The sequence below is a fragment of the Lycium barbarum genome, chromosome 4 (genome assembly GCF_019175385.1).
Source record: "Lycium barbarum isolate Lr01 chromosome 4, ASM1917538v2, whole genome shotgun sequence".
Classification (NCBI taxonomy): domain Eukaryota; kingdom Viridiplantae; phylum Streptophyta; class Magnoliopsida; order Solanales; family Solanaceae; genus Lycium; species Lycium barbarum.
In genome coordinates, this window is record NC_083340.1 from 14,170,042 (window position 1) to 14,197,343 (window position 27,302).

General features: G+C 35.3%; 2 protein-coding genes across 2 annotated transcripts; both read left to right on the plus strand.

The window, feature by feature from the left end:
* Positions 1-9,768: 9,768 nt before the first annotated feature.
* Positions 9,769-26,500, plus strand: LOC132638215 (uncharacterized). Its single transcript, XM_060355173.1, has 6 exons — positions 9,769-10,354; positions 17,528-18,247; positions 18,328-18,531; positions 18,658-18,744; positions 18,831-19,443; positions 26,263-26,500. The coding sequence occupies exons 2-5, from the start codon at positions 18,230-18,232 to the stop codon at positions 18,966-18,968; spliced, it is 447 nt and encodes a 148-aa protein (XP_060211156.1). The 5' UTR covers positions 9,769-10,354; positions 17,528-18,229; the 3' UTR covers positions 18,969-19,443; positions 26,263-26,500.
* LOC132637179 (uncharacterized) lies at positions 14,942-17,159 on the plus strand. The gene is made up of 3 exons (XM_060354311.1): positions 14,942-15,269; positions 15,402-16,269; positions 16,376-17,159. Exons 1-3 carry the CDS (start codon positions 14,942-14,944, stop codon positions 17,157-17,159), a joined length of 1,980 nt encoding a protein of 659 aa, XP_060210294.1.
* Positions 26,501-27,302: the final 802 nt, after the last annotated feature.

Consider the following 27,302-nt stretch of genomic DNA (forward strand, 5'->3'; position numbering starts at 1 on the left):
GTCTAAACATAGTTAGTTAGTATTCTTTTTTTTTTATCTTTATATTTTAAACATAAAAAAAGGGACCAAAAAGAAAAGAAAAAGTAAATCAAAACCTAACCTAAAATATACTCACCAGCACTTACGTTACCTACTCCTATCCACCAAAACATAATTAAAAAAAAAACCTACATGTTTCCCCACCCCCCTAAAACTCTCACCAAATAACCACAACCTAAACCCACTCCCTCACGTCTCCATATTTCATGCAACACACCCACTTATATTATATACAACACAACACCCATATAACAGATATAGAAAACACACATCTACACGGGTAGAGAGAAAAGGGGAAGAACAAAAGGGAGTAGAAAAAAAAATCAGAAGCAGTAGAGAAAAACACCAATGAACAGTGACAAAAAAAAAATACAGATAAGGAGAAGAGACAAGAAGGCAAAATATCTATTGTCACCTTCATCTTCTCCTAAACCAGTCACCAAAGCTCCTTAAACACCACCATAACATCTCGTTTTCTGTCCAAAATTCGGGTTCCGTTCATGGCTCGTGGTTCAAACTCTTGTCATTGACTGCTTTATTTGGATAGATGAGTTCGACGGAGTTCGTTGTAATAAAGTTCTTATTAAAGAGATCTACATCGAGAGGTCCATATTCTACTCTTTTCTCTTTATCTGTAATTGTTAGACAAATGTGATGTTGGCCAGTTCTGTTTGGACTTTTGATATATACATATGTATGTTGCAACTATTATTTAATGGTCTATGCTAGTTCATCAGTTATTAACAAGTTATGTTGCTAGAATCATGTTAGCAATGTTTAATTAAAATAAATTAGGTTTCAGTTTAGTGTGTTAAAAAAAAAATCATAAGAATTTGTTTTGCATGTCTTAACCGCCCATGTGTTTGAGCTCAACTAGATAACCAAGTCTTCACTAGATCATACGTGACAACAAAAATTATGTCAAGTGATTTAGAGGATATAAAAAAAAGGGACCAAAGAAAAACTAAATCTGTGGTTTAATAGATTGGATGACAAGATTGGACTAATTTCGGTTTACCGTAGAGCTTGTGGGGGGAAGCTATCCTTACAGCTAATCGAATACTCAACAGGGTGCCCCACAGTAAAACACAATCTATTCCATATGAACTATGGAAAGAAAGAAAATCCAACTTGAAATATTTCAAAGTATGGGGGTGTTTAGCAAAGGTCCGAGTTCCTTTGCCCAAAAGGTAAAAATCGGACCAAAAACTGTGGATTGTGTTTTTATTGGCTATACTACAAACAGCAAAGCTTGTCGGTTTTTGGTTCACAAATCGAACAATCCCGAAATTCATGTTAATACGGTAATTGAATCAGACAATGCTGAATTCTTTGAAACTGAATGTGAGTCGTCAAGTGAAAGATCTAAACAGCCGCAAGAAGAACCAAAGGAAAGTAAACCAAGTGAAAAGGATCCAAGGCGTAGCAAACGTCAAAGGACATCTACTTCCTTTGGACCAGATTTTGTGACATTTTTGCTTGAAAATGAGCCTCAAACATTTAAAGCCGCAAAGTCTTCTTCTGATTCAACATTTTGGAAAGAGGCAATCAATAGTGAGATTGAATCAATTTTAAACAACCATACATGGGAATTGGTTGATCTTCTTCCTGGAAATAAACCTTTAGGATCAAAATGGATCTTTAAAAGGAAAATGAAAGCTGATGGCATTATTGACAAATATAAGGCAAGACCTGTGGTCAAAGGTTATAGACAAAAAGAAGGCCTTGATTACTTTGACGCATATTCTCCGGTAACAAGGATAACATCTATTCGGGTGTTAGTGGCACTGACAGCCATATATGGTCTTGAAATCCATCAAATGGATGTCAAGACAGCTTTCTTAAATGGAGAATTGGAGGAAGAAATTTACATGGAACAACCTGAGGGTTTTGTGGTTCCTGGTAAAGAAAGGAAAGTGTGCAAACTTGTTAAGTCACTTTATGGACTTAAACAAGCACCCAAACAATGGCATGCGAAATTTGACCAAACAATGTTGGCAAATGGATTCAAGATTAATGAGTGTGACAAATGTGTTTACATTAAAAATACTCCAAATCATGAAGTCATTGTTTGTTTATATGTTGATGACATGTTGATAATGAGCAGAGATATTTCCGATGTAAATGCTACGAAGCGTATGCTTGCTAGCAAATTTGACATGAAAGACTTAGGAGTTGCTGATTTAATCTTAGGAATTAGGATCCATAAAACTCTACAAGGTCTAGCATTATCTCAGTCACATTATATTGAAAAGGTACTTGACAAGTTCAAGTATTTAAATTTCAATGTCGCAAAGACTCCAATTGATGTAAGTTTTGCACTTCAAAAGAATGAAGGTGAAAGTGACTCACAATTGGACTATGCACTAGTCTTGGGAAGTTTGATGTATATTATGAATTGTACACGACCAAACATAGCATGTGCTATTAGAAAGTTGAGTCGATTCACGAGTAATCCCAATTAAACTCATTGGATGGCAATGAAACGAGTCTTGGGGTATTTGAAACACACCCAAAACTATGCTTTGCATTATAATAAATATCCCGCAGTAATTGAGGGATATAATGATGCAAACTGGATCACTGACTCATCTGAAGTTAAATCCACGAGTGGATATGTTTTCACCGTCGGTGGAGGAGTAGTGTCTTGGAAATAATCAAAACAGACATGCATCACCCGCTCTACAATGGAATCTGAATTTATAGCTTTGGACAAGGCTGGTGAAGAAGCTGAATGGCTCCGAAATTTCTTGGAAGATATTCCATTTTGGCCCAAACCTTTGGCACCTATATGTATACATTGTGATAGCCAAGCGGCAATAGATAGGGCAGGGAGCGTTATGTATAACGGAAAATCGCGTCACATTCGACAGCGACACAATACCATTAGACAACTACTCTCTAGTGGTGTTATCACTATTGACTATGTAAAGTTAAGAGATAACGTATTGGATCCGCTAACAAAAGGCCTATCTAGAGGGGCTGTTGAAAGATCATCGTGGGGAATGGGGTTAAGGCCTAGGACAAGTCATCATGGCGGTAACTCTACCTAGTAGACTGGAGATCCCAAGAACTAGGTTCAAAGAAATCAAACAAAGTTATGAATGACGGTTCAACATTGTCAAATAACTCAACCCATTCTCGTGATGATAACAATGTTCAGAACCAAGGATAAAACCTTAAGGCTTTTTAATGAGTTAATAAAGCATTAAAGTTTTTTAATGATTGTCTAAGTTTGGCAGAACATGACCAGATAGTGTGTCTATAGGACTACACGTTTAGAAATCACCTATGTGAGTGTGAAGTATAAGCCGCTTCAAGGGGAATGATGGTAAAGGCCCATTCTCTATGCATTCACGAAACCAGGCGGTGTTCATGGCTGAAACGAACACAACCATGAGAACCATAGATGGTTGAGGGTTAATTGTGTGACTTATGTTGTCTAGTTATACAACAAAGTTCGACGGTTCAAAGATATGACATCTATCGATTGATCGAGTATATCCGATATAAGTTCACTACGGAAAGTTCAAAGGGAAACCTACTTATCCAGATGCAATTAATCTTCGCTTGTATATCACACACTTGTCCGTGCATTCCTTTATCTTATAGCCATTCCCATTCATGTGGAGGATTGTTGGGTTTAATAGATAGGTTGAATGGGAAATGGAAGAAAAAGAAGTGGAGGGGAAAATGAGTTGTTCCCTCTTGCTTTATGAAATAAGCATTTGTCCCTCATAGGTGGTGGAAAGAAAAGTTTTCCTACTTAAAAGTAGAAGCATCCTTCGTGTTGCTAAAGGTTCAAGAACAGCGTCTCCCCTCGCGCCGTCGTCGTCGCTCGGCTCGTCTTCGACTTCGGATTTGGATTTGGTCTAATTGATTGATAATTTTTTTGGTTTAAATTTCCTTTAATTGGTTTTCCATACACTATTCATATTATTTTTCAGTTTCAGTTAATTTCGTTTTCTACAGTTTTGCAGAAACTGGACAAATTCTGTTTTCTATTTCAGGAATTAGTCTAACTTACTGGTTCAAAGTATTTTTTGCAATACTGATTTAATAAAAAAACACTAGGTGATTTCCAAGACTTGGTGGAAAGAATTATTCGGTACAGTCCAACTCATTCACAAGATAAGTGTCGCAAAGATGAGGATGCTAGGATGGATGTGTAGTCATACAAGATTAGACAAAATTAAAAATTACCAAATTCACTAAAAGGTTCAAGTAGCACAAAATAAGGATAAAATAAGAGAAGGTCGTTTGAGATGGTTTGGTCATTTTCTGCATCAACTTCTAGATGCAGCGGTCTAAAAGTGTGAAACCATGGTGAATGAATTGAGTTAAAAGAGGACAAAGTAAACCTAAAATCACATGAAAGCAAATTGTCTTGAAAGACCTATCTCTTACAATTAGTGTAGACTAAGTGTGAGAAAAAGATTTATTTTAGTCATGTTAATATGTTTATTTTACGTCCTATGCTTTCTAGGAGTTTTTTCGCCCTATTAGAGATTCTTATGCCAGTAGAGATATCGAGAACCTTTAGTTCTTTGCATCTTTTATTTTTAAATTCTAAAATATTAGCTTAAAAGGAATTTAAATAGGGAACATAGTCAGTTTGCTTTATATAATCGATCTCAACTTGTTTGGAACTGAGGCATATTTTTGTTGGTCTATTTGGATTCAGGACTCATTCTATTCCTTTTTTCTTTTTCTCTTCTTGGTCTTAAAATAGAAGAATGGGTTCCATCCGCTTCTGGTGTAGTTTATTGTTAACATGCTTTACTTTCCGAGGAAGGGGGCGGGGGGTGGGGCGAGGGGGAAGGAAAACAAATGCAAGGAAAGAATGATAAACTTTGTGCTATTACATATTCTTTCTCCACTTTTGATACCATCCATAATGGCGTTGACAATGTTGTGCTCTCTGTAGAGAATCATATCTTCTTGTAGGATTTTCAAATTTTTTACACCTTGAATGTGTGGTTTTCCCATCATATCAATAAAACTATTTTCTGCATAGGGTCATAGGGATAATGAGAGTCCGGAGCCTAAAGGGTATAAAAATACACGGTATTTACCAAAAGGGGATGACAAAAAATTTATATACCAAAAGGGGTATATCGTGGGCTGATCCACGATATACCCAAAAAAAAAAAATCGGCTGTCAGACGCAAATCAACGAAAAATAAAAATAAAAATAAAAAATTGTATAACGTGGACTGATCCACGTTATACAATATATATTGTATAACGTGGTGATGTCCACGTTATACATTCATATATTTGTGAAATGTACTGTGCATTGTGATCACAATGAATAATTATAACAGATTTTTAGCTTTTGAGATTCTCTTTTCTAGGTTTTGGTAGTGGGCGATGGGTTTGAGAATTTTGATTTGCATATATTGGAGCTTTTTATCTTTGCAACTAAATACAAGCAAGAGATCCACCACAGATAGACGGATTCAGGATTTAAGTTTTATGGTTTCAACGTTTAAGATCTTTAGGATTAAACTCAGATAGTTTTAAAATTATAGGTTTAGACCTTTTATTTGTTGTAATTTTAGTTGCTTTTTACACATAAATTTATATTTCGTATCGAAAGTATTGGGTTCACATGAACCTAATATTGCAATGTTGCATCTATTTTCTGCCACCACACTGACCGTTGAAAAATATGATGATCTTTAAACCGGAGACTTCTCGAACCATAAAATAAAGAACTTTGCGATAAATTACCCTTAGGTGATACAAATTCAAACTAATCAAATGAGTGTATCACCTATTGGTACATAAATTTTTTATCATCCCCTTTTGGTAAATACCGTGAATTTTTATACCCTTTAGGCTGCGGACTCGGGATAATGATGTTCGGCTGTGTGGATATATATTGTACTTAGGATGTCCTTTTTCTTTTCTTTTCTTTTCTAGATATAGTTTTTTCGTCCGTATCAAGCCCGGTTGAGGATGAGTAATTCAAATTAAAGTACATAGAAATTGTGAGAAAAGGACATAAATGGTCCCTTAACTCTGCACTTAACGGTTTTGGTCCTTTAAGTTTGCCACAAGTTAACAAAAATGGTCCCTTAACTAAAGTTGGTTAAAAATAGTCCCTTAAGTATGCAATTAACAGTTTTGGTCCTTTAAATTCGCCAAAGGTTAGTACTTTTAGTCACCGACAAAATATTCATCGAACTCTGTTTGTTAGATTTGACAAAAACTATGAAAAAGAGAGGAAAAAAATAGCGAGAACTCACATTTAGAGGTACACATTATTAAAGAAACGATCAAATACCTCTGGGCAAAATCGACGGACATTACTCGGTTATAGAGAAAAATCGAGGAAAAACCTATAGTATATGGAAAAATCGAGGAAAAACCTACAGACTTGATTATGTCAGAAAATAGTTTCTCGGAACACAAAGACCGGCGGACTCTGTCGATTTAAACCGAGGGAGTCCGTCGGTTAAGTAAAATACACTAGACTCGTTTTTACTGAAAACCTGGTATAAAAATAAATACTTCCATTGTAGTGATTCTTTTTTTTTAAAAAAAAATAAAAATCTGCGCATTTTTCCTCGAAAATAATCGACGGACGTCCATTGGTTTTTGCAAAAAACAATAAAAATTAAAAGAAAATTTAAAACTAGTGTCCCTCGATTTTATCCATCGGTTTCCGTCCATCATTTTTTTGCTTGTTTTTAGTAGTAACAACTTTGTAGTTTCTGATATTACTAATTTATTTCTTAAGTCTGAGTATTTTACTTAGCTGATGGACTCCCTCAGTTTTAATCGACAGAGTCTATCGGTCTTTGTGTTCCCGAGACACTATTTTTTGACATTATCAAGTCTGTTGGTCTTTTCCTTGAGTTTTCCCAATAACGGACTAACGTCCGTCGATATGTGTGCAGAGGCAGATCTAGGATTTGAAGGTAGTGGGTGCCATAATTTTCTTCAATTACATCTTGTTAGGAACATGTATTTGTGTCGGGTCCATCTCTTTTTAGTTTATTTGGGTCAACTTAATAGGCTTTTTTTTTTATTTGCAAATATGAAAATTACATCTCAAAAATCAAGAAATGAACATAATTAGCATCTTAAACAAGGAATCACACTCATTAACAACAGTAGTAAAATCAACATTTTCACCAAGGGACTTACATCTCTTATGTATATTAACAAATGAATTTGCACAAGTAAAATAACATCTTCAATAAGGGAATTACACCAATCAAAATAAGAAAAATAATAGAAAAACTCTTCAATAGGTAAATACTCCCCATAAGTAAATGTAGAATTAGATAAATTACTAGATCTCAAAAATAAATCATAAATTTCATATTCTTTCTAAGCAGTGCTTACGAAATTTCCATCACAATTTAAGTAGTAAAGTGATTTAAATTGAATTTAACAATTATAGAATAGCATTCCATTTTTATTTGTCTATTATACTAAGAAATTATATGTCCACTTTTACTTTTAAGTTATATAGTTTGAAAAATCAAGACATAATTTACCATTTTATACCTATTTTACCCTTATTATTAAGTACTTCAATTCATTTCTCATTTTATTTATTGCTTATTAAGAGTGTCCCAAGTCAAATATAGACAAGTAAACATGAATGGATGGAAGAATAAACAAAAGAAATTATTAAAAAAAAAAATTGAATTTTGATCTCAATCCAAAATTCCCATTGAGACTCAAATTTTTCGATTTAAATACTCACAGATTTGAGATTAAGAGAAATGCATAATTTAAGGGATTCTGAAGTTTCTGTTTGTGTGTTCTCGCTGGAGATCACAGATAAAATAATAGAAAAGAGGAAGGCAATATAAATAATAAAAAGATAAATTGAAAATTGGGAGGGCCGAAAAGGGAATTATTAGTACAAAAGAAGTAAAAAGCGCAAAGAAAAATAGGAGTCGGAAAATGTTCAAGATACATTCAAACTTGTGTTTACCAGCCGTGACACCTTTGTCTAATTTACGACTGGGGGTGGCAGGATCAAATATTTAACCTAATTTAAGCAAATTACAACATAAGTATATAAAAAAATTATTAATCGAGGGGGTGCCATGCCACCCCCACCCCAAGGGGTGGATCCGCCCCTGGATATGTGTACCTCTAAATGTGAGTTCTCGCTATTTTTTTTCATAGTTCTCATCAAATCTAACAAACAGAGTTCGATGAATATTTTGCTGGAGACTAAAAGTGTTAACTTTTGGCAAACTTAAAGCACCAAAACTGTTCAGACTATTTTTAACCAACCCTCATAGTTAAAGAATCATTTTTGTTAACTTGTGACAAACTTAAAGGACCAAAACCGTTAAGTGCATAGTTAAGGGACTATTTTGAACCTACTCTCATAGTTAAGGGACCATTTATGTCCTTTTCTCTAGAAATTGTTATCCCGGGAAACAAAAACTTTCATGCAGATGGGAATTCTGAAGCCCAGTTTTGGCATTCAGCGATTGAAAAGCTATTGTTGAAGTATGTATTTGGATCTATCCTTATAATTGAGCTTCAATCACTATTTCATTTCTCAATGTTAGTTTATCTAGACCTCTAGCCATATGAAGGAAAACTGACAAATAATTTGGTTTTCATTTGCAAGTGATGAATGCATTTGTGTACAAGATGCATCCGAAATCTTCTCCTGTCACGACGATGTGTATAAAAGTTTGTTTTTTATATGTGGTTTCCCGTTCTTGAAGTTACTATTTCTACTATTTTTTGCGAAATGGGTTCTAAGCGGATGAACAGCTTTCATTCGTTACGTTTCCTCTGATTTTCAAAGTGAAGGGTTCAACTTATATTGAAGTGTTCATATGAGTTATCATTTTCGAGATTTGAGTATGCCCGTTGTAATATTGAGGGGGAAATCTCCAGGTATTCCTTACACTTCTGTCACTTGATGCTAAATGAGATTTGCTGGAGACAAAGATGTGTTAGCTATGGCTAAAAGTTTAGCCTTTAATTCTCCTAAGAGCTATGTGCCACTGACTGATAGTTTGATACGGGTTTGCATTCAACTTCTTTTTTTGGGCTTTTGAGATTCAGAGAAGTAATCTTGAACTGAACACGCGACTTTTATGCTACCTTGCACTCACTTGACCATTGATCCATATCTCACTACCAGAAAATGGGCCTATGGCAACGCGATCTATGGTAACGATTGTACAACTGTTGCTATAGATAGTTTATGGCATCGGTCGTAGCCGTTGCAATAGCTTCTGGGTACTATAAGTACACTTTGGCTACAAAACTGTAGCTATTGTGTAAGAACCGTTGCCATATGTGTAAGTATTGTGACGAATTTTTGAACCGTTACAGTAGAGACGTTTATTGCAACAGTATTTTTGGAAAATTTTCTATTGGGACGGTTGTATAATTCCCTCCTTAATTATTTTCCCCCCAAAATTTTGATACACCCGCCAATAATTTTATCCCTTTAGCTTTAACCTTTTTAATATTAAAGTTAATTGGTTTAATTTTTATCCTTTTCCCCCATCATCCACGCTTAGCAAACAAAACCCCATCTCACTTCTTTACCTCTCTCAGTAGTGGAAGAGAGGTAAATTTTCTCTCACTACATACGTGAAGAACAACTTGACAGAACACAATTTGTTGATCTTTTAGGTTCTATTTTCTATCTATATGCTTATAATTTTACATATTCTGGTCGAATTTTGCCTCTGTTCTTTTGGTGGGTGTTTGATAAAAATGGTGATTTGTAGTTATTGTGGTGGGTTTTCTTCGATTTAGACTTCTCTGAATTTTTCCGTTTTTGCATGAAATTATTGCTCTTTGGTTTTAGTTATTTTCTTGGTTAGAATGGAGATTTATGGTTGATTCTTAGTGGGGGTTTTCTCTTTGGATTTCATGGTCATGAATTGTTTGTCAAAATCTAATTTTATGGTCATGGGTTCTTTGCATGTTTCCATTTTTACCTGAATCTTCCTTCATATTTAAATTTTTGAGTTTTTGTTTGACTAAATGGAGCTTTATGCCTTATTTTAAGTGAGGTGTTTTTGTTGGAATCCAAGTGTCAATTTTCCAGGTTCAATTTTATATCTAAATCCAAGTGTTTCATATTTGCAACAATTTTGCCTCTTATTGTTTTATTTACTTTTTCTTTTTTTTGTTAGTTTTTGGGAGATTTCTTTTTATTAGATGTAGGTATATGTTTTTTTTTTTGGTTTTCTAGTTCCAATTTTGTTTCAAGATTATGACTTGTTTGCTGAATTTTTCCTTTGATTCTAGGTAACTAGATCGTGGGGAGAATCCAGAATTTGGAGCTTCAATCAGTTGGGAGGTACTGAGTGTTGCTCTCGTATTGTACCCTTTACATTAGATGGTCATCAATCAGTTGTGGGTGTTTTCTTTTTGGAGTTTGGTAGAGTCTTGAGTATTTGCAAAATGGTCTTAGAATGCATATGATTTCTTTTGCTTGTTGATTGAGGTTTGCGGTTGTCTTATTTTCTTGTATAGTCAGGCACATATAGGCACGTGCGTGTATGTATGTTTTTTTAATGGGGTTTAGAGCTAAATTTTAATTCAGAGATTTTTGCAGATGCATAAGATGGTACGTTGTTTGTTAAGTTATCTCGATAGAGATGCTTCTCTTGCTGTTTCCATGTATGAATCACTAGAAACTTGCAAATGCTTTAAACATTGTGTTAGGATTAATGTTTTATCCATGGAATGATTCAAATTTTTAGTGTTGTTTCAATTGTGGAAAGCATTTATACTTGTTATTCCCACTTAATTTCCATCTGGATTGGGAATGAGCAGAAAATAGCAAAGATTATGCATCGGTGGTTCACGACGGTTCTTCTTCTTGCTTCTTAAGTTGTTAGTTTTATATTCTTAATGAGATTTACCCAGAAAAGATTACACCTTTCATAGAATTGTTTGATTGATTTTTGGCCAAACTTTCCGTAGAGTTTGTTTGAGTTCATCGATTGAGGTCGCCTGGGTCTCGTTCCAGTAAACTTGACATTTAGCTCGGTTGATTGCGTCTACTTCTCTCCAGGTACTCTCTCTCTCTTATTTGTTTTCTGGATTTATTTTGTATGCTCTTTGTTTTGCTATTTTGGAATTCTCAATAGTCGATTCTTGCCTGTAGCGCCTTCCTCATCGATATTTCTTCTAACAGCTTCTCCTTTTATTAGGATTTGATTTTTGGAATATGTTTTTTTGGGTTTGTTCCATTGTACTTTTTGAATTATAATTTTCAGTGTTGTCCGCTATTTTTCTGAAAATATACCCCTGGACATGGATTTCGACTTTGACAACCTAAAATAAGTTCGTAAAAGAAAAATATTGAACATCATTGATAAAGGGGAAAAGGGTCAAAAATACCACTCTACTTTGAAAAAAGGGCTAAAAATATCCTCCGTTATGAATTTGGGTAAAGAATACCCCTCCCGTTATTAAACGTTTCAAACATACCCCTCTGTTAATGGAAATATCAAATCCCCCAAAATAACCATTTTTTAAAAGTTGAAAAGGAGTTTGAATAACAAATAACAGAAGTAACGATGCTCAAATATAATTTTCTATTTTTTGAGATTTCTTCATTTTCTTTGTGTGAAAACATGTAAATCTAAATTCAACCTTACATAGTTGGGAGAGCTTCACCTATACCACACGAATAAGCAGTTGAATTTATGGTGTTTTGTGTGTTGCGTGTTGTTTTCTTTCTAAGAGCTTTATGCTGTTTTGGGAGCTGCTGGGGATGTTTTGAACTATTGTTTTGTGAGACCAGAATTTACGGAAACTGTAAATTTTTATTGGGAGTTTGTGAATTATGACATTGGTTTTGCACTGTTCTTAGCTTCTTTTTGCCTTTTAATTGTTCTTCTTTTAGAAACTTCACTCTCTTATTTTATAATCATTTAATATTTAGAGTTTACTAATCTAATTAATTTATATCCACTAAAATTCATTCATAAACACTAGTTATTTGGGTGGATTTGATATTTAAGTTAAGGGGATTTGATATCTCAATTAACTAAGGGGTATGTTTGAAAATTTTAATAACGGAAAGGGTAGTTTTGACCCAAATTCGTAATAGATGATATTTTTAGCCCTTTTTTCAAAGTAGAGAGGTATTTTTGACCTTTTCCCTTGATAAAGTCTCTATTTCTTTTAACATAAAATACTGCTCGTAGAACCCATTGTATTTGTTTCCATATTTTGTATATAGTCTTCACACGACTTTAGGGGTGTTGTTGCTTTTGTTAGCTGATATAGTGTGTGTGTGTATATATATATATTCCAATGTTGTTTTAGGAACTTCATTGTACTGATGTGCAGTTCCATCTAAGTGATGTTTATTAATGAAGCTTCTTTATTGCTTATTGATTTGAAAGAATACTAATACTTTAGAACCATTGGAAGTTTAATTTATTGTAACTGTCTTCTTGCTTAGCCTTGGGGTTTGTTACTTGGTTCTGAGATTCTTATAGTGTATGTTAAAAAACATAAATATAATTATAGTAATCCACATTTACATATTAGCAAAAGTATGCAAGTGTATGGTGAAAAAAATAAAGATTTTTTTTTGGCAATTAAAAGAGAACTTTATTAAATCACCAAAGTGAGAATTACATACCAGGGGAGAGCTTAGCCACCTCAATCCCTTCTCAGTTACTTCCTCTACACCTAGAAACAACAACACCTAGGAAAAAACCAAACAGTACAAATAAACATACAGATTACTAATGTATTCGAACAACCTACTACTAGCTCTAACTCTAGTACAAATAGCAAGCTTCAGTTGCTGAAGCAGTTGATTCTCTGGTGTAGCTTTGTGCTGAAAAATCCTCAAGTTCCTTTCAATCCAAATACCATGTACTACTGTTGCAAAACTATCCTTTAAGATAATCCCTCTAGGATGTTTGCCCCTAGCTTGCTGCATTACCCAGTTACACATTGTATCCCAATCTTGTGATCCTCCTTGCCACTTATTCCACTCCAACATGCTTCTCCAGGTTTTGTAAGTATAGTCATAACCAAAAAATAGATGTGCTTTAGTTTCTGGCACAGCTTGGTAGAATACGCACATAGCATCCGCAGTCATTCCCCATGTAAGTAAAATGTCTTTGGTTCTAAGAGTACTGTGAAGACAAAGCCAAAACATAAAGACATGTTTAGGTTCAGCTACATTCTGGCAGATCAACTTCCTCCAGGGGACATTGGGTACAACACCTCTCAAGATCTTGTAAGCACTACTTATGTGAAAGACCCCTCTTTGTATGAAAATGTTATTCTGATTTAGTACCTGCTAGTGTTTCCTCATATTAATAATCTTCCTAATCATCCAAGAGGCTTGTTTTAGCATCTTCGTTGTGAAATTTTTTTTGAACAAGCTATTTATGTCGAATGGATTGAAACTAATAGTTCAAAATTTCAGCCCGCAAAGTATGATGGTAACTGTCTGTTTTGGGTCCTCCGTGTATGCTCTTTTAGTCAAGGATTTCTTATCTTTTGCTACAAATTAAAATAGCGTTTCCTTTTCCTTTTGAGATTCAATTCTAATGAATGAGTAAGAATTTTGTGGTTGGTAGTTGAAGGTCCGTAACAATTATCTTAACATGTTGCTCTTCTTCTATTTCTTGGCTATCAGGACTTCTAAATTTTGTGTTTTTCTTATCTTATATAGGATTTTAATGCACAATGATGATAAAAGTTGGATGAACTGCCTAAGATGGATGGAGGAGTATAGTCGTGGACAATTTTCTTGATAAGGCATTTGAATGAGCTTCTCAAGTAGATGAAATATTATGCCCTTGCAAAAAATGTGTTTATCGCTACTGGCATTATAGAAATGTCGTGGAAGAACACTTGATTGTTGAAGGGTTTGTTGATAATTACACCAAATGGGTTTTCTATGGAGAAGGGTTTTACTCGAGAAATGCACCTCATCCAATCAATGATGATGAAGATTCTAACTTGCGTGACGACATTGATGGACTGCTTCATGATACATTTAGAAATGTGGAGGGTGAGTCGGCACATAAAGAAGTAGGAAGAGAGGGACTATCTGAAGATGCAAAGAAATTTTTTAAATTATTGGAGGAAGGGAAACAAGAGTTATATCCGGGGTGTGAAACTTTCACTAAATTGAGTTTCACCATTTGGTTGTACTTGCTTAAAACCTTGCATGGGTTGAGTAATGTAGCATTTTCAGATATTTTAGCATTGCTGAAAGAGGAATTTTCCTTTGCTCAGCTACAAGAGTCATTCAAGAAAGCTATAAACATGATAAAAGATTTGGGTCTTCATTATGAAAAAATACATGCATGCCCTAATGATTTCATGCTATTTTGGAAAGACAATGAGAAAGCAGAAAATTGCTCCGTCTGTGGGTCTTCTAGATGGAAGAGTGTTGGTATTGCCTTGACTAATGCCAAATCTAAAATCCCTGCAAAGGTTTTAAGGTACTTTCCCTTAAAGCCTAGGCTTCAAAGGATGTTTATGTGTCCTGAAACATATGTTGCACTGAGGTGGCATGCTAATGAACGACCCAATGACGAGAATATAAGACATAGGACATCCTGCTGATGGAGAAGCTTGGATGGATTTTGACTCTTTGCACCCAAACTTTTCTAGAGATCCTCGTAATTTCAGGTTGGGTCTTTCAAGTGATGGTTTCAACCCATTTCGAACCATGAGTATTTCTCATAGCACGTGACCTATTATGTTAATGAACTATAATTTATCACCGTGGATTTGCATGAAGTCGGAATATATCATGTTGTCAATGATCATTCTGGGTCCTTCATCTCCGGGAAATGATATAGATGTGTACCTACAACCATTAATTGCAGAATTAAAGTAATTATGGGAGGCTGGGATAGAAACTTATGATGCTGAAACCAACCAAACATTCCGAATGCGTGCAGCCTTATTGTGGATAGTTAGTGATTTTCCAGCATTAGCAACGGTTTCTGGATGGAGCACCAAAGGGAAACTGGCATGCCCCACTTGTAATTATGACACATGCTCTCAATATCGCAAGCATAGTCGTAAGATGTGTTACATGGGTCATAGGAGATTTTTGCCTCGCGATCATCCATTAAGAAAAGATAAGAAATCATTTAATGGTCAGGAGGAGCATAGACCTGCACCAAATCCTTTGTCGAGTGTAGACGTATTTGAAGAGCTGCGTGAATTCAACAATGTGTATGGAAAGGGAAAAAAAAGGCCTTGGGATAATAAGGGTCCCTGGAAAAAAAGGTCCATTTTTTTTTAATTGCCATATTGGGCACATAATAAATTGAGGCACAATCTTGATGTGATGCACATAGAGAAGAATATATGTGATAGTTTGCTTGGGACTTTATTGGATATAGATGGAAAGCCAAAGGATTATGTAAATTCTCGCTATGAATTACAAGAAATGGGGATACGGAAGAAGCTACAACCAATAAAAGATGATAATAGTAGTTTAAGTTTAGCTCAAGCTTGTTTCTCCATGAAGCCAGAACAGAAAGGGTTGTTTTGCACAATCATGAAAAATGCCAAATTACCAAAAGGGTGTGCTTCGAATATATCACAACGTGTGCAAGTGAAGGAGATGAAAATATCAGGGTACAAGAGCCATGATGCTCATTTTATAATGCATCACCTTCTCCAAGTTGCTGTTAGAAAAGCTTTGCCCAAGAATGTTTCGCTGACCTTGATTAGGTTGGGCAATTTCTTTAGAGCCATATCTAGTAAGGTTATAAGGCCAAGAGATCTTGAAAAAATGCATTCTGAAATTGTTGAAATAATATGTGACCTTGAAAAGAGTTTTCATCCAACATTTTTTGATATAATGCTACATTTACCTATTCATTTAGTGAATGAAATTAAGTTTGGGGGTCCGACCCATCTTTGTTGCATGTATTCCATTGAGAGGCACCTATGTATGTTGAAGGGGTTCGTTCGCAATCGATCTTATCCAGAAGCATCAATTGCAGTGGGGTTCCTGGCTGAAGAGTGCTTGACTTTTTGTTCGAGATACCTACACGATGGCGTGAAGACAAGATTTAGTAGGTACCAAACTGAGGATGATGGGTGCCTTCAAAATTTTTCACCTATATTCCCTAACATAGGTCATCCAATTGGAAGAGAGAAGAAAAAGAGAAATACTTTTCCTATGGATTCACAATCCAAAGATGAAGCACATCGGTATGCTCTGTTCAATACTGGAGATGAACAAGTGGAGAAGTTAATTGAGTAAGATAAATTATATAACAAATATTTACATTTAAACTTCATTATTTGCATTTTAACTTCATTTATAAAGGCCTAGTAATTTAATTTTTAATTTTCATGATTGTAGGGAACATAAGAATTTGATGGGTAATCATACTAGATCAAATGCCTGGGTAAGAGCAAGGAATCATAGTCGGGAATTCAGTAACTGGTTTGAAAAGAAAGTTGAAAATGTTGAAGTGCCAGATTATTTACGAGGGCTAGCTCAAGGGCCTAATTCGGTGGCCAAAAGATATACTGCATATTTCATTAATGGATACCGATTTCATACGAAAACCCGAGATGCACCCCGCAAGACTCAAAATAGCGGAGTGACTTTATCAGCAACAACTGATAGTTTTGCTAGTGCTAGGGACCAAAATCCTATTGATGGAGAGGTTATCTATTATGGAGTTATTCAAGATATCATTGAGATTGATTATTATGGTCATTTTAGTGTCGTGTTGTTTAGATGTGATTGGTTTCCTAATGAAGTAGATGAATATGGTTTAACTCGGGTATACTTCAACAGATTATGCAGTTCAAATAACCCTTATGTGTTAGCATCGCAAGTTCATCAGGTTTTTTATGTGGAGGATCCAGTTGAGAAAGAGGTTTACTATGCAAGGAATAAAGTCCCGGTAGATTTGTATGATTTAGAGGAAGAGAATTGTCCCAATATCAGAGACACATTTTGGAGGGAACCTAATGATGACATTGGTTCCTCAAGTAGATTACCTGATCTTGACAATGGCAGGTTAAGAGAAGACATGCCTGTTGATGTTATTGACGTACCATTTCGTGCACAAGATTTACAAGAAACAATTAGAGAATCATCAGAAGAGGAGGATGACATTGATGATACTGATTGAGATTGGATGGAAGAGGATGATTAAAGTGAAAATCTTGAAAAAACTTTAATTATGCACTAGTTGTTTTAGATTTAATTTTATTTTTTATCAATGAGTGATAAATGCCCTTTTAGAAAACTATTTATGATTTTTCTTGTTCTCTCTTTTTAATCATCTTTCATTTATCTTCTTTAATTTACTGAATTTGTGAATAGATTTGTATATTTAACAAAATGTATCTTAGGATGAGATTTAAGTTATATGAAAAAGGTGTGAAGGTCCTGATACAATATTTAAAAGGTGTGATTTTAGAGTTGGTCATCTTTTATTTTGTTTATGTTAATGCTTATGCTAACGTTTCCTTTTTTTTAATTTTCTGAACTTTACAGAGTTCTGAATAGTCATGGATGAAGAAGACCGGGCTTTAAGAAAAAACAAAAAAGCAAAAGGCTCAAGTTGGATCACTTGCCTCGTTGGCAAACCAAATGTCGTTGAGGGGAACAAAAAGAAATGTTCAAGCTGATTGCTCAAATAGGAAAAAACAGCATCCAAGGTTAGGATCCCAAGTGCAAACTCAAGTGCAGCAAGTGCCAATTCATTCTTCCTCTCTTGTAGAACAAGTACAACAAGTACCAAGGCATTCAACCGCTTCTGCAGCACAAACAGTACTAGAACAAGTGCAGCAAGAGTCACTACATCCTACCCCTTCTACAACACAAGCAGTACAGGAGCAATTGCAACAAACATCACAAGATTCTACACCCAAAGAAGCAAATGAAGAATATGAGGAGCAAGGTAAGAATCTATAGATTGTCATAGATTCTACTAACATTAGTAATTTGGTAATCTCTGTGTTGTGATTATTGTAGGTCCTTCCACAAAAAAAAAAAAAAAGAGGTAGAACACAAATGCAAAATATACATGGACGGAATGAGCGTAAATTGATCGTGCTAAATAAGCACAACTAACCTATTGGTCCTACTTAAGTGATCGTAGCAGAGTTAGGTAGCTTCCTTGGCACATTGGCAAGGAATTCGACCTTTTGTCCTGTTAACGTATCAAATTAGAGGAAACTGAAAACACATAAAGATATGTGGAAATATACCAAGGTTTGAAGTTCTCAATGTTTCAATTTTTTGTTGATATTTTTCAGTATCTTTCGCATTAACCTAACAACACCAAATTGTAGGAAAAATATAACATTCCTGATACTGCACAAGCATGGGCTTTAACAGCAATTCAATCTGCTTGGAGAAAGTATAAGAATTGGTTGAAGAAAAAACACTATGTACCCTATGCCAATGACGAACTTCGAATGGAAAACAGGACTGGATATATTCTACAATCTCATTTTAAGGATCTCCTTGTATACTGGAACTCCAAAAAATCTCAGGTAATATATAAATTATGGGCAACGTAACTTTCTTTTCTTGAAACTAGTGCCTTATTTACATCTGATTTATGCTCTTCATTGCTTATATTTTTGGTTCCTATTGTCTCACTAACTAATTTATTGCAGAAAATGTCCAACATTAATGCAGAGAATCGCAAAAAGTTGAGGTATCCGCATACTGTTGGCAAAAAAAGCTTTGCTGTAATTCGCGAGGTTTGGTGTTTTCTTTTATTGTTCATTTACTATAAATCTGCAGACTTTACTTAGGAAGATTTTTATGCCAACTTTCATTTAACTAGGAAAAAAAGAAGGAAGGTCCCGATGTTGTGACGAATAAGGCCATCTTTGTGGCTACAAGAAAGAGGAAACCTGGTCGAGTATACAAGGACTCATATGAAGATACGATTAGGAAAATAGTACGAAACTTTTTAATATAAAGTTTATTGAGATCATTTGTTTGTTCTTAAATGTTGGATCAGTTTGATATACTTGAACTCTCTACTCTTGAATCTGATTTGTAGGCTGAAATGGAAAGAATAGAAACTCAAGAAAGCGAGAATGGAAGTCAATCAGTTGATGCATTTGCCGCAGTTATGGGACCTGATCATCCGGGCCACGGAAGATTGTATGGGCGTAGGGTTACCAAAACTGTCTCGAAAGGGAAAGCGGGAGATTCTGGACCCTCTTTAAATGGTACTGATGAACTGATGAAGCAAAAAATGAAGGAGATGGAAGCGAGGATGCAAAAAATGCAGGAAAAAATCGATGCACAAACGGAGGTGATGGAACAAGGTATTACAATGAACGTCATTGCACAACTTCAGCGTCTAAACCCAGACTTAGTACTTGATCCTAGGATGCTAAGATTCAATTTTCATTCACGGGGAGAAGCTTCTAGTAGTAACAATCAAGGTCAGTAATTCTTTTTCTTCTTGCACTGTTCTCTCTGTTCAAGACATTTCTTTTCTTCTTCTTCTCTGTCTCAAGCAACTGAGTAATCTTGATTCGTACATGTGATCTATTTGATAATTTTTCTTAATCTCTCTATTGATTTTTTTTTCTTGCCTAAGCATTGATGAAATTTTATGCCGACTGGTTGTTTGTAAAGAATGAACAAAATATGTAATGCTGGTGTTTGCTTGCTAGTTCTTGATCTATCTGGATTGGTTGGAAAGAATAGTGAGCTGGAAAAAAATTATCATGTTATTGGTTGTGAGCTGAAAATTACATATGGAACTGATTTGTCAAAATTCAGTAGTTGTTTTTAGCGAACTTCTTTGAGAACTGCAACTATTTGCTTCTTCAGTCACCTTTCTATTCCAACTCTCCTTCCTTGTATGACTTTTATTTCTGAATTTTCCACTTTGCACCTGTCTAGGTGATATATCACCCTCCTTAACAGCATTAAAGAAGTTCTACGCAGTCGACTCCTCATCCATATCAATTCTACTTTTTTCCTCTCCCGCTATTGCTACTTGCAAATGTCCATGAGAAGTTTTTACTGCAACTTAGTTTTTTACATATTAGATGAAGAATGCTGTAAAACCTGAGCATTTACCAGTTGATTCTGCTTATTTCCAGCAGACTTAGGATCAGTTTTGCTAGGCTTGTGAACACTAGCACTTGAGGTCAAATGTTCATAACTTTCAAGTGCATTTTCCCAACTTTGAACTATTCGATCCGGTATCTGCTAGTGCACTATACTGCTGTTTGTGAGCTGCAGATTTTTAAGTTGTAGACTGGTGCTGCTTATGAGTATTATCCCTTGGAGTCACATTATTTTCAAGTGTCTTGTTTGCTTCTTGCATTGTTTTTACCTCAGCACCCCTCAAATGAGATGGAGTAACTGCAGCACTTATAGTAGCATAGACTTGCTGCTGTGTGTGAACATCAGTACCCAAGACTTGCACTATAGTACCGGTTTCACCAACAATACGTTTAGTACTGCCCTTATTCTCCGCAACTGATTGCAGCTTCTTTTGTGAACTCTGTACCTGTTTGCGAACTGCAGCACTTGGACTCATTTGATCCTCAGTCTGCACCATAGCATTATGTAGCACTTTAGCACCATCCTCCAAATTCCTTTCTCTCTTATTTGTTTGTACTGCATCATGTGCAGTTTGGATCAAGTTAGAAGCTTTAGTAGCTGCATACAAGTTGACATCTTCAGTAGCTACATATTCAACTGCAGCCACCTTGTTTACCATGATTTCCTACATGTTACCTGTTGACACCCAATTTTGTCCCTCATTTGTTTCAATTTATTTACTGGAGCTTCTAAATTATTAACGAGCTAAATACTTTATTTTTACTATTTTATTTTCACCATTACCAGCAAATATGATATTTCATCATCATTTCACTTTCTACATATTAATTACTAATCACATTACACAAATTATATCACCTAGGAGCTAATTATTTATCGCAATAGATGCTAAATTAATGGCTCAAACAACAAACAACTGAGCCCATTACCCCTAAACTTTCGGACCAGCCCAACACTCACAACCAATACTCCAGCCCACACCACAATACCCGGTCCAGCCCATACCTTCACCCGACCCGGCCCAACGCAACACATTTTAGCCCTATTCCCCTTAAACCTAATGAAAAACCTAATCCCTCTCTTTCTCTTCAAACCAGCCGCCTGCCCCATTTCTCTTTCTGACCTCTCCTCTTCAACTTCACGCTCCTCTCCACCTTCCTCGTTCCCTGCCACTTCCACCACGCTCTGTCACCCACTCATCTCTGTCCCCCGCTCCTCTCTCTCCTCACTCTATAAAGGTACAAGAATTATTCAGTTGAAAGGGGGATCGATTTTCAGATTTTGGGAATTGATTCAGTGTTTAGGGACACCCATCATCTTCCGACCATGATTTTCACTTTTCCGGTGAACTTTAGCCGGATATTACTCTAAATCACTATATTTTCATACAATCTAAGTTTTGGGTTTAATCGGAGCACCCTCTATTCGTCGTCTTCGAATGTAGATCCGAGACCCGAGCCCCCGTTCGCTGCACCAACAAGAGGTGATATTCCTTTCTTTCCTTTCTTGCATTTTTGCTCGAAGCTTAATGTGTGTTAAGAGTTCTGTGTTTATGCGTTGGAAGCGTTTTAGTTTTTGATATGCTTCTTCACATCATAGATGTCATTAGAATGAGGATTTTTTTAATTTTGCGTATTATACACAAAAGTCAGTAACTCTTTTGACATTAGGTTCTGTTCCAACTATTTGCAGTCGATTTTGGTAGTTTAGTTCATTTTGTGATTATGCATGTTCTTTATGTCATTTTGGTCGGACAAGTCGACTAGTGTCATGTTCGTAGTAGGATTTAAATTTTGTTAGCATCTATGAATTCGTGCTAGTGTTCTGTTGAGTCTTATAATGGTGTTTGGAGTCACCTGTTAACGAAATCTATCGATCCTGTGCTGTAATGACTTAGATGTGATTTTGGTATGCTTGGTTTCATTACATGTATGTTTGTCTGCTTCTGTTTGTGTCTGTTAAGCTGGGAACTGATGTGTAAACTTTATGGGAATGAGTCAGCCCGAATGTTGTCTGGTTTCAGTTCATTGTGCACTATTTTTTTGCATATCCAACAAATTGGTGTACAGGCTTCTTGAAAGTAGTTTATGATTGAGTTATCGGCTAACAGTAGTTGATTTTGGTTTTCGTCTAGTCAAAGTTCCTGTGATTGATCATCTGTGTTAGCAGCCACTAGCTTGTAACTTGTTGTTTCCAGTTTCCTCTTAATCTGCCCTGTTATCTTTCTTTTTGTATTCCCCATATCATGTTGTCTTAAGCTGGTAATTATCAAGGTAAGGTAAACTTAGACCTTGGATTAGGACATTGTTATGTATTTAGCAAGTAAGTTCTGTATTTATGTGTGAGCGGAACTTTGGTAAAATGTTTTTCTATTTATTTTCAAACGAAGGAATTAGTTTCGGGAAAGATAAAAGGAATAAGTAGGAGCCCAGTATTGTTGAAAGGAAAATGAAGGAAAAGGATGTCAGTTGGTGTTTTACAAGATCAGTTGATCACTTGTTTTCAACTCGATAAATCTGTATAGTTTGTCCTTGCCTGTCCTCTATTGTTTTGTTAAATCAAGTAAACTTATGATAGCTAAAACTTAAATCAAATAGTTTGGGGATATAATTGATGCTTGTTTGATGAATACTTTGTGGAAGGTGTAGCAAATCTTCAAATACTTTAAGATGCACCTAGCTGCAGCCTTGTGATGCCATGAACGGCTGTGCTTTTTGGTCTTTCTACTGCCATTTATTGCTGTTGCTTTGCTGCTACATTAAGGCTGTCATTACGTTATATCTTTCTTTATATAATAACCGTGCGTATCTCCATTTTGCCTACTGTTTGCATACACCTAACTTTGTCTATTTATTAGTATCACATTAGCATCTGTTTCATGTTCTAATCTTTCTTTATTTCTTTGTTTGCACGAACACCGGAGCCGAAGAGTCTCACTTGAGACTCGACGACGCCGACGTTGCAAGGAGTCTTAATACAGGACTCCATGTCTTTGCTGAACTAAGAGTCTGCATCTACAGTCTTCTACCATTGACAACTCTCTCTCTCTCTCTCTCTCTCTCTCTCTCTCTCTCTCTCTCTCTCTCAGCAGAAAAAAAACAAAAGAGGGACGAAATGAACAGCGGACATCCCGTTAACATTTTATTTTCATTCCATTGATTCTCATACATTATCTATGTGTTTCTTTTGGCTTGCTTGAGTGATTGCTGATCATAGCTTTAAGATTTTGTAGCAAGATTAGCCTCAGCTGCTTAACTTTAGGAAGTATTAATTAAGATTTCTTAATCACAGATATTACCCGTTAATTCAGCAAGTACTTTAATCAAGGAATGATTTCATTTCGAGTAAGCTTCTAGTCGAGTTGTGCTTTCGGAATGGATCTTAGTAGGTTGATGGATGATCTGTTACCTGTTTTTGGATTAGATCAGTTTCAGTTCATCCGTAAGGTTATTTTAGCATATCCAATTCATGTATTTTAGTTTAGTGGATTTAAGATCCCCAGGTGCCCTCATAGTTGTTTTGAGTTGCTGCTATACCTTTACCCTTTTTGCCCCACCGCTGCATGTTTAGGTATTTGTTGAATCCTTGATGTTATTGGAATATAGTTCATTTATAATTTTCTCTTAAATGGTTTGTTTTACCCAAAGTTGCCTTACTCCATTTCTCTTGAAAAGAAAGGCCAAATACTGTATCCATGCTTTGTAAAACGTTTGAAGACTCAAGTTTTTTTTTTTTTTTAAGCTCTAAACGTAGAATTCACTATGTTAGGATTTTTGTTTACACCTGAGTTTGTTCACACGTCCTATAATATTAACATGACTTTTCTTAAACACACTCAATATTATTATATTTATTAATGTGGCTTTTCTCAAACCAGTTCAATATTATTTTACTTACTAACACCACTTTGCTTAAATAAGTTCAATATTATTTATACCTATTTTGGCTAAAGGAATCATAATTTATGCTTACTATCTTAGAAGTTTAAAACATGACAAATTATACACTAACGTTAGCTTATTTCTGGGAAATAAAAGGGCAAACTAAATTAACGGATAACGCTTTCACTTTAATTCCTTTCCAACACTTGAAATACATATTTGTTTAAAAACCTTTCGCACAATATACATTAAACTAATAGTCTTCTTATGAAATCTTTAAAATTTATTTAATGTTAATCTTACATTAACTCTTTTAATTTGTGAGTCGGCATAACTCATTTTTTTCCAAATACATATAAACATTACATGTTCCGCTTATTTTAGTTTATTTTAACTAAACTCTTTATGTAATTATTTTTTTTCCTTTTCTACAAGCTTTACTTTAAACAAATTTAGCAATGCTTGTAAGATATTTTCTTAAATATTTAAATATCACATCTACATTTTTAGCCTTAATTAATTAATATAAGTCCGGCCGGTTAACCATTGTTAATGGGTCTTAAAGGATGCCTAATACCTTCCCTTTAGACTAATTGAACCCTTACCTAGAACCTTAAGTTTCGCAGACCTTAAGCAAAGCTAACTTTAGAAATAACTTTAATAAACTTTAGGTGTCCTAATTCACCATAAATAATTAGGTGGCGACTCCTTAAAATAAACAAAAACAGGAATCACCAATATGTTGCACTTCTAATTTAACCCGATTAAAATGGGGTATAACATTACCCCTTGATTCTTTCTCAACAGCATCCAAGACTTGCACTTTAGTGCTAGTCTCACCAGCAAATTGCACCTACTTCTGAATGTCTCCATTAGGAACTTCTTCAAACATGCCATTAACTTATTGTGAAGATGTTAATGAATCCACAGATTGGTTTTGCTCACCATCATGCCCTGTTGCAATCTCTCCTTCTTCCACTTGTTCTTCAATCTGGTCACTCTACAGTTTTCTATCACCAGTAATGATATCATTAGCATAAGTAGTTGAAGGAGCATCTAGGCAAGCCTGATTTAGAGTAACTTTCTCCACTGGTGTAAAAATAGCTTTAGTAAGAACTAGTATCTCTGAACAATAATTATTCAAAGAAACATTATCCTTCACCACTGCTACAGTCACCAGCTGTTTTCCTTCAATGCCAACTTTTGCTGCAGTAACTGGAACAATAGGAATTCGAACAACTGGTGTAGTAATCATATGAAGAGATGAATCCCCATTACCAACCACCTGAAACTCCTCTTCACTATCATTATTATTTTCTATATCCTCCTCTAGAGCAGCAAACTAGCTTGTTAACAGTTTGACTACTCTTAGGATCAACTGAAACTAACTCCTTCCCATTATTCTTATCAGTTGGTTGTCTTTGTGGTAAATCCAACTGTTGTTTCCCAGTACCATTACTTTGTCTCTGATTTTTCCTTTGGTTAGTTTGCCACTTATACACATTCTTAACATTGCCCACAACTTTCCCTCTCTGTAGCACCATAGAGTAGCATGATTCTTCACATTGCCCCCAACTTTCCCACAATTCCAGCACGTGAAAAGCGGGCTGGGTGAGCGGATTGTGTGGCCAAACGCAGTGGTGACTCTTTCTTAGTGGTGTAAACTTTTTCACCCTTTTCATTAATGTAAAACTGGAGATGCATCTTTGTTAACTTTTCACCTGAGCTACTTTGTTGGTTTATAGAGCTAAAGATGATAATTTGTCACCTTATAAACAATTATAGTTTTTTAATTTGTTCTTTACGGTATTGGAGAAAGGAGTAACTTAGACAAATAGTTTTATTTTAGAGTATACTATGTTTTTCACTTTCAATCGTATCTCTTGTCGTGATGACCTCATGCACTGGGGCAAAAGTTGAGCTGAGTTGGTCTTCTGTTCTCAAACTTAAGTCTTGGACTACTAGAGGCAATTTTTTGGTGTTCTTGTTGTTGTTAGCGTTTCTTGTTGATCTTTCTCTTCTCTAATTATATATTCGTTTTGGGGTGGATTTTGAAAAGACGCAAAGTGATACTCAGCTATCTAAATATCATGAGAGATTCATCTTGCTTCTACTTTCTCAGAAGAGAAATTGTGTCACATTTTCCGGGGATTCTTCTTTAACATGCTTTCCATTGTTGAAAGTTGATGTGTACAGATTTGAATGTTTCTCAAAAAGAAAATAGGAGTTTTAATAATTTATTATCTGTGTATTGAGTGTGCATGCTTGAAAGGTAATGACATTATTTATCCTCTTTTGTAGGTGTTGAAAATGAAGAAATGGAAGGTGATGATCGGAGTGAAGACTTTTGAGTTGCTGCTGAAACTTTAGTTCTTTTGGGATGATCTTTTGCTAGATGTTTTAGGAATGATCTTTTGTTAGATGTTTTAGGAACGATCTTTTGCTATCAAACAATTTAAAACTTACGCAAACTCTTGAAAGGCATGTAAGTAATTATGCATATTTGGATTTTAACATTTTGCTTTTATGGATATTACTAGCTTGCAGCCCATTTGGATTATGAAAAGTTCCATTTTGTGATTATATAAAGTGCATTGTATATTATAATTGATTTAAGATCAGGGTTGTTATTTTAATTTTTACCGCTGCAATAGTCTACCAAACCCGTTGCAGTCTACCAAACCCGTTGCAGCAAGTCCCAAATAAAATGTAGCAACCGTTGCAATAGTTCATGTGAACCATTCCTATATGTCCGAAAACTGTTCCCGTAGATACTTATTGATTGTCTCTAATCCAATAAAATCGTTGCATAAATTTTTATTAACCTTAATTAAGCATTGCCATACCCGAAGTAGCCGTTGCATAAAAGTCTATGGGGACGGTTTTTAACTGTTCCAATTAATCAAAAAAATGTTGTGGCAGATAGACCAATTAACCGTTGCTATAGAGAAACTATAGCAACGGTTATGTTAACCGTCGCAAGAACCGTTGCTATAGAGCTATTGGCACGCGATCAGATGTCACGGATGGTAATCCGTCCCGATAGATCTATGGCAACGGTTTTCGTGTCTATTGCAACGCTTTTGTTTGTGTTGCCATAGGCCCATTTTCTGGTAGTGGTTGTTGCTTGTTTTGAGATTCGGATAAGTTCTGATGAGAGTTTTTTTTTCCTCTTTTAAATTTCATAGGCAAATGTCCCCTTTTCTATCTGGTGCATTCCATGATTGATCTTATATGTGGTTATCACCTTTACTGTATGCGTATATTGAAAAAAGAAATCCACATATGAATCTCTTGTGCATCTTTTGAATCCCATAACTCCTGTACACTTCTTGCAAGAG

Bases quoted from the DNA above. Each gene is read 5' to 3' on its own strand.
- LOC132637179 (XM_060354311.1), top strand. From the start codon at position 14,942: ATGCGTGCAGCCTTATTGTGGATAGTTAGTGATTTTCCAGCATTAGCA. The intron at 15,270-15,401 runs GTCCCTGGAAAA...TATTGGATATAG, and splicing joins AAGGCCTTGGGATAATAAGG to ATGGAAAGCCAAAGGATTAT. The intron at 16,270-16,375 runs GTAAGATAAATT...TCATGATTGTAG, and splicing joins CAAGTGGAGAAGTTAATTGA to GGAACATAAGAATTTGATGG.
- LOC132638215 (XM_060355173.1), top strand. The intron at 18,532-18,657 runs GTAATATATAAA...AATTTATTGCAG, and splicing joins GGAACTCCAAAAAATCTCAG to AAAATGTCCAACATTAATGC. The intron at 18,745-18,830 runs GTTTGGTGTTTT...TCATTTAACTAG, and splicing joins GCTTTGCTGTAATTCGCGAG to GAAAAAAAGAAGGAAGGTCC.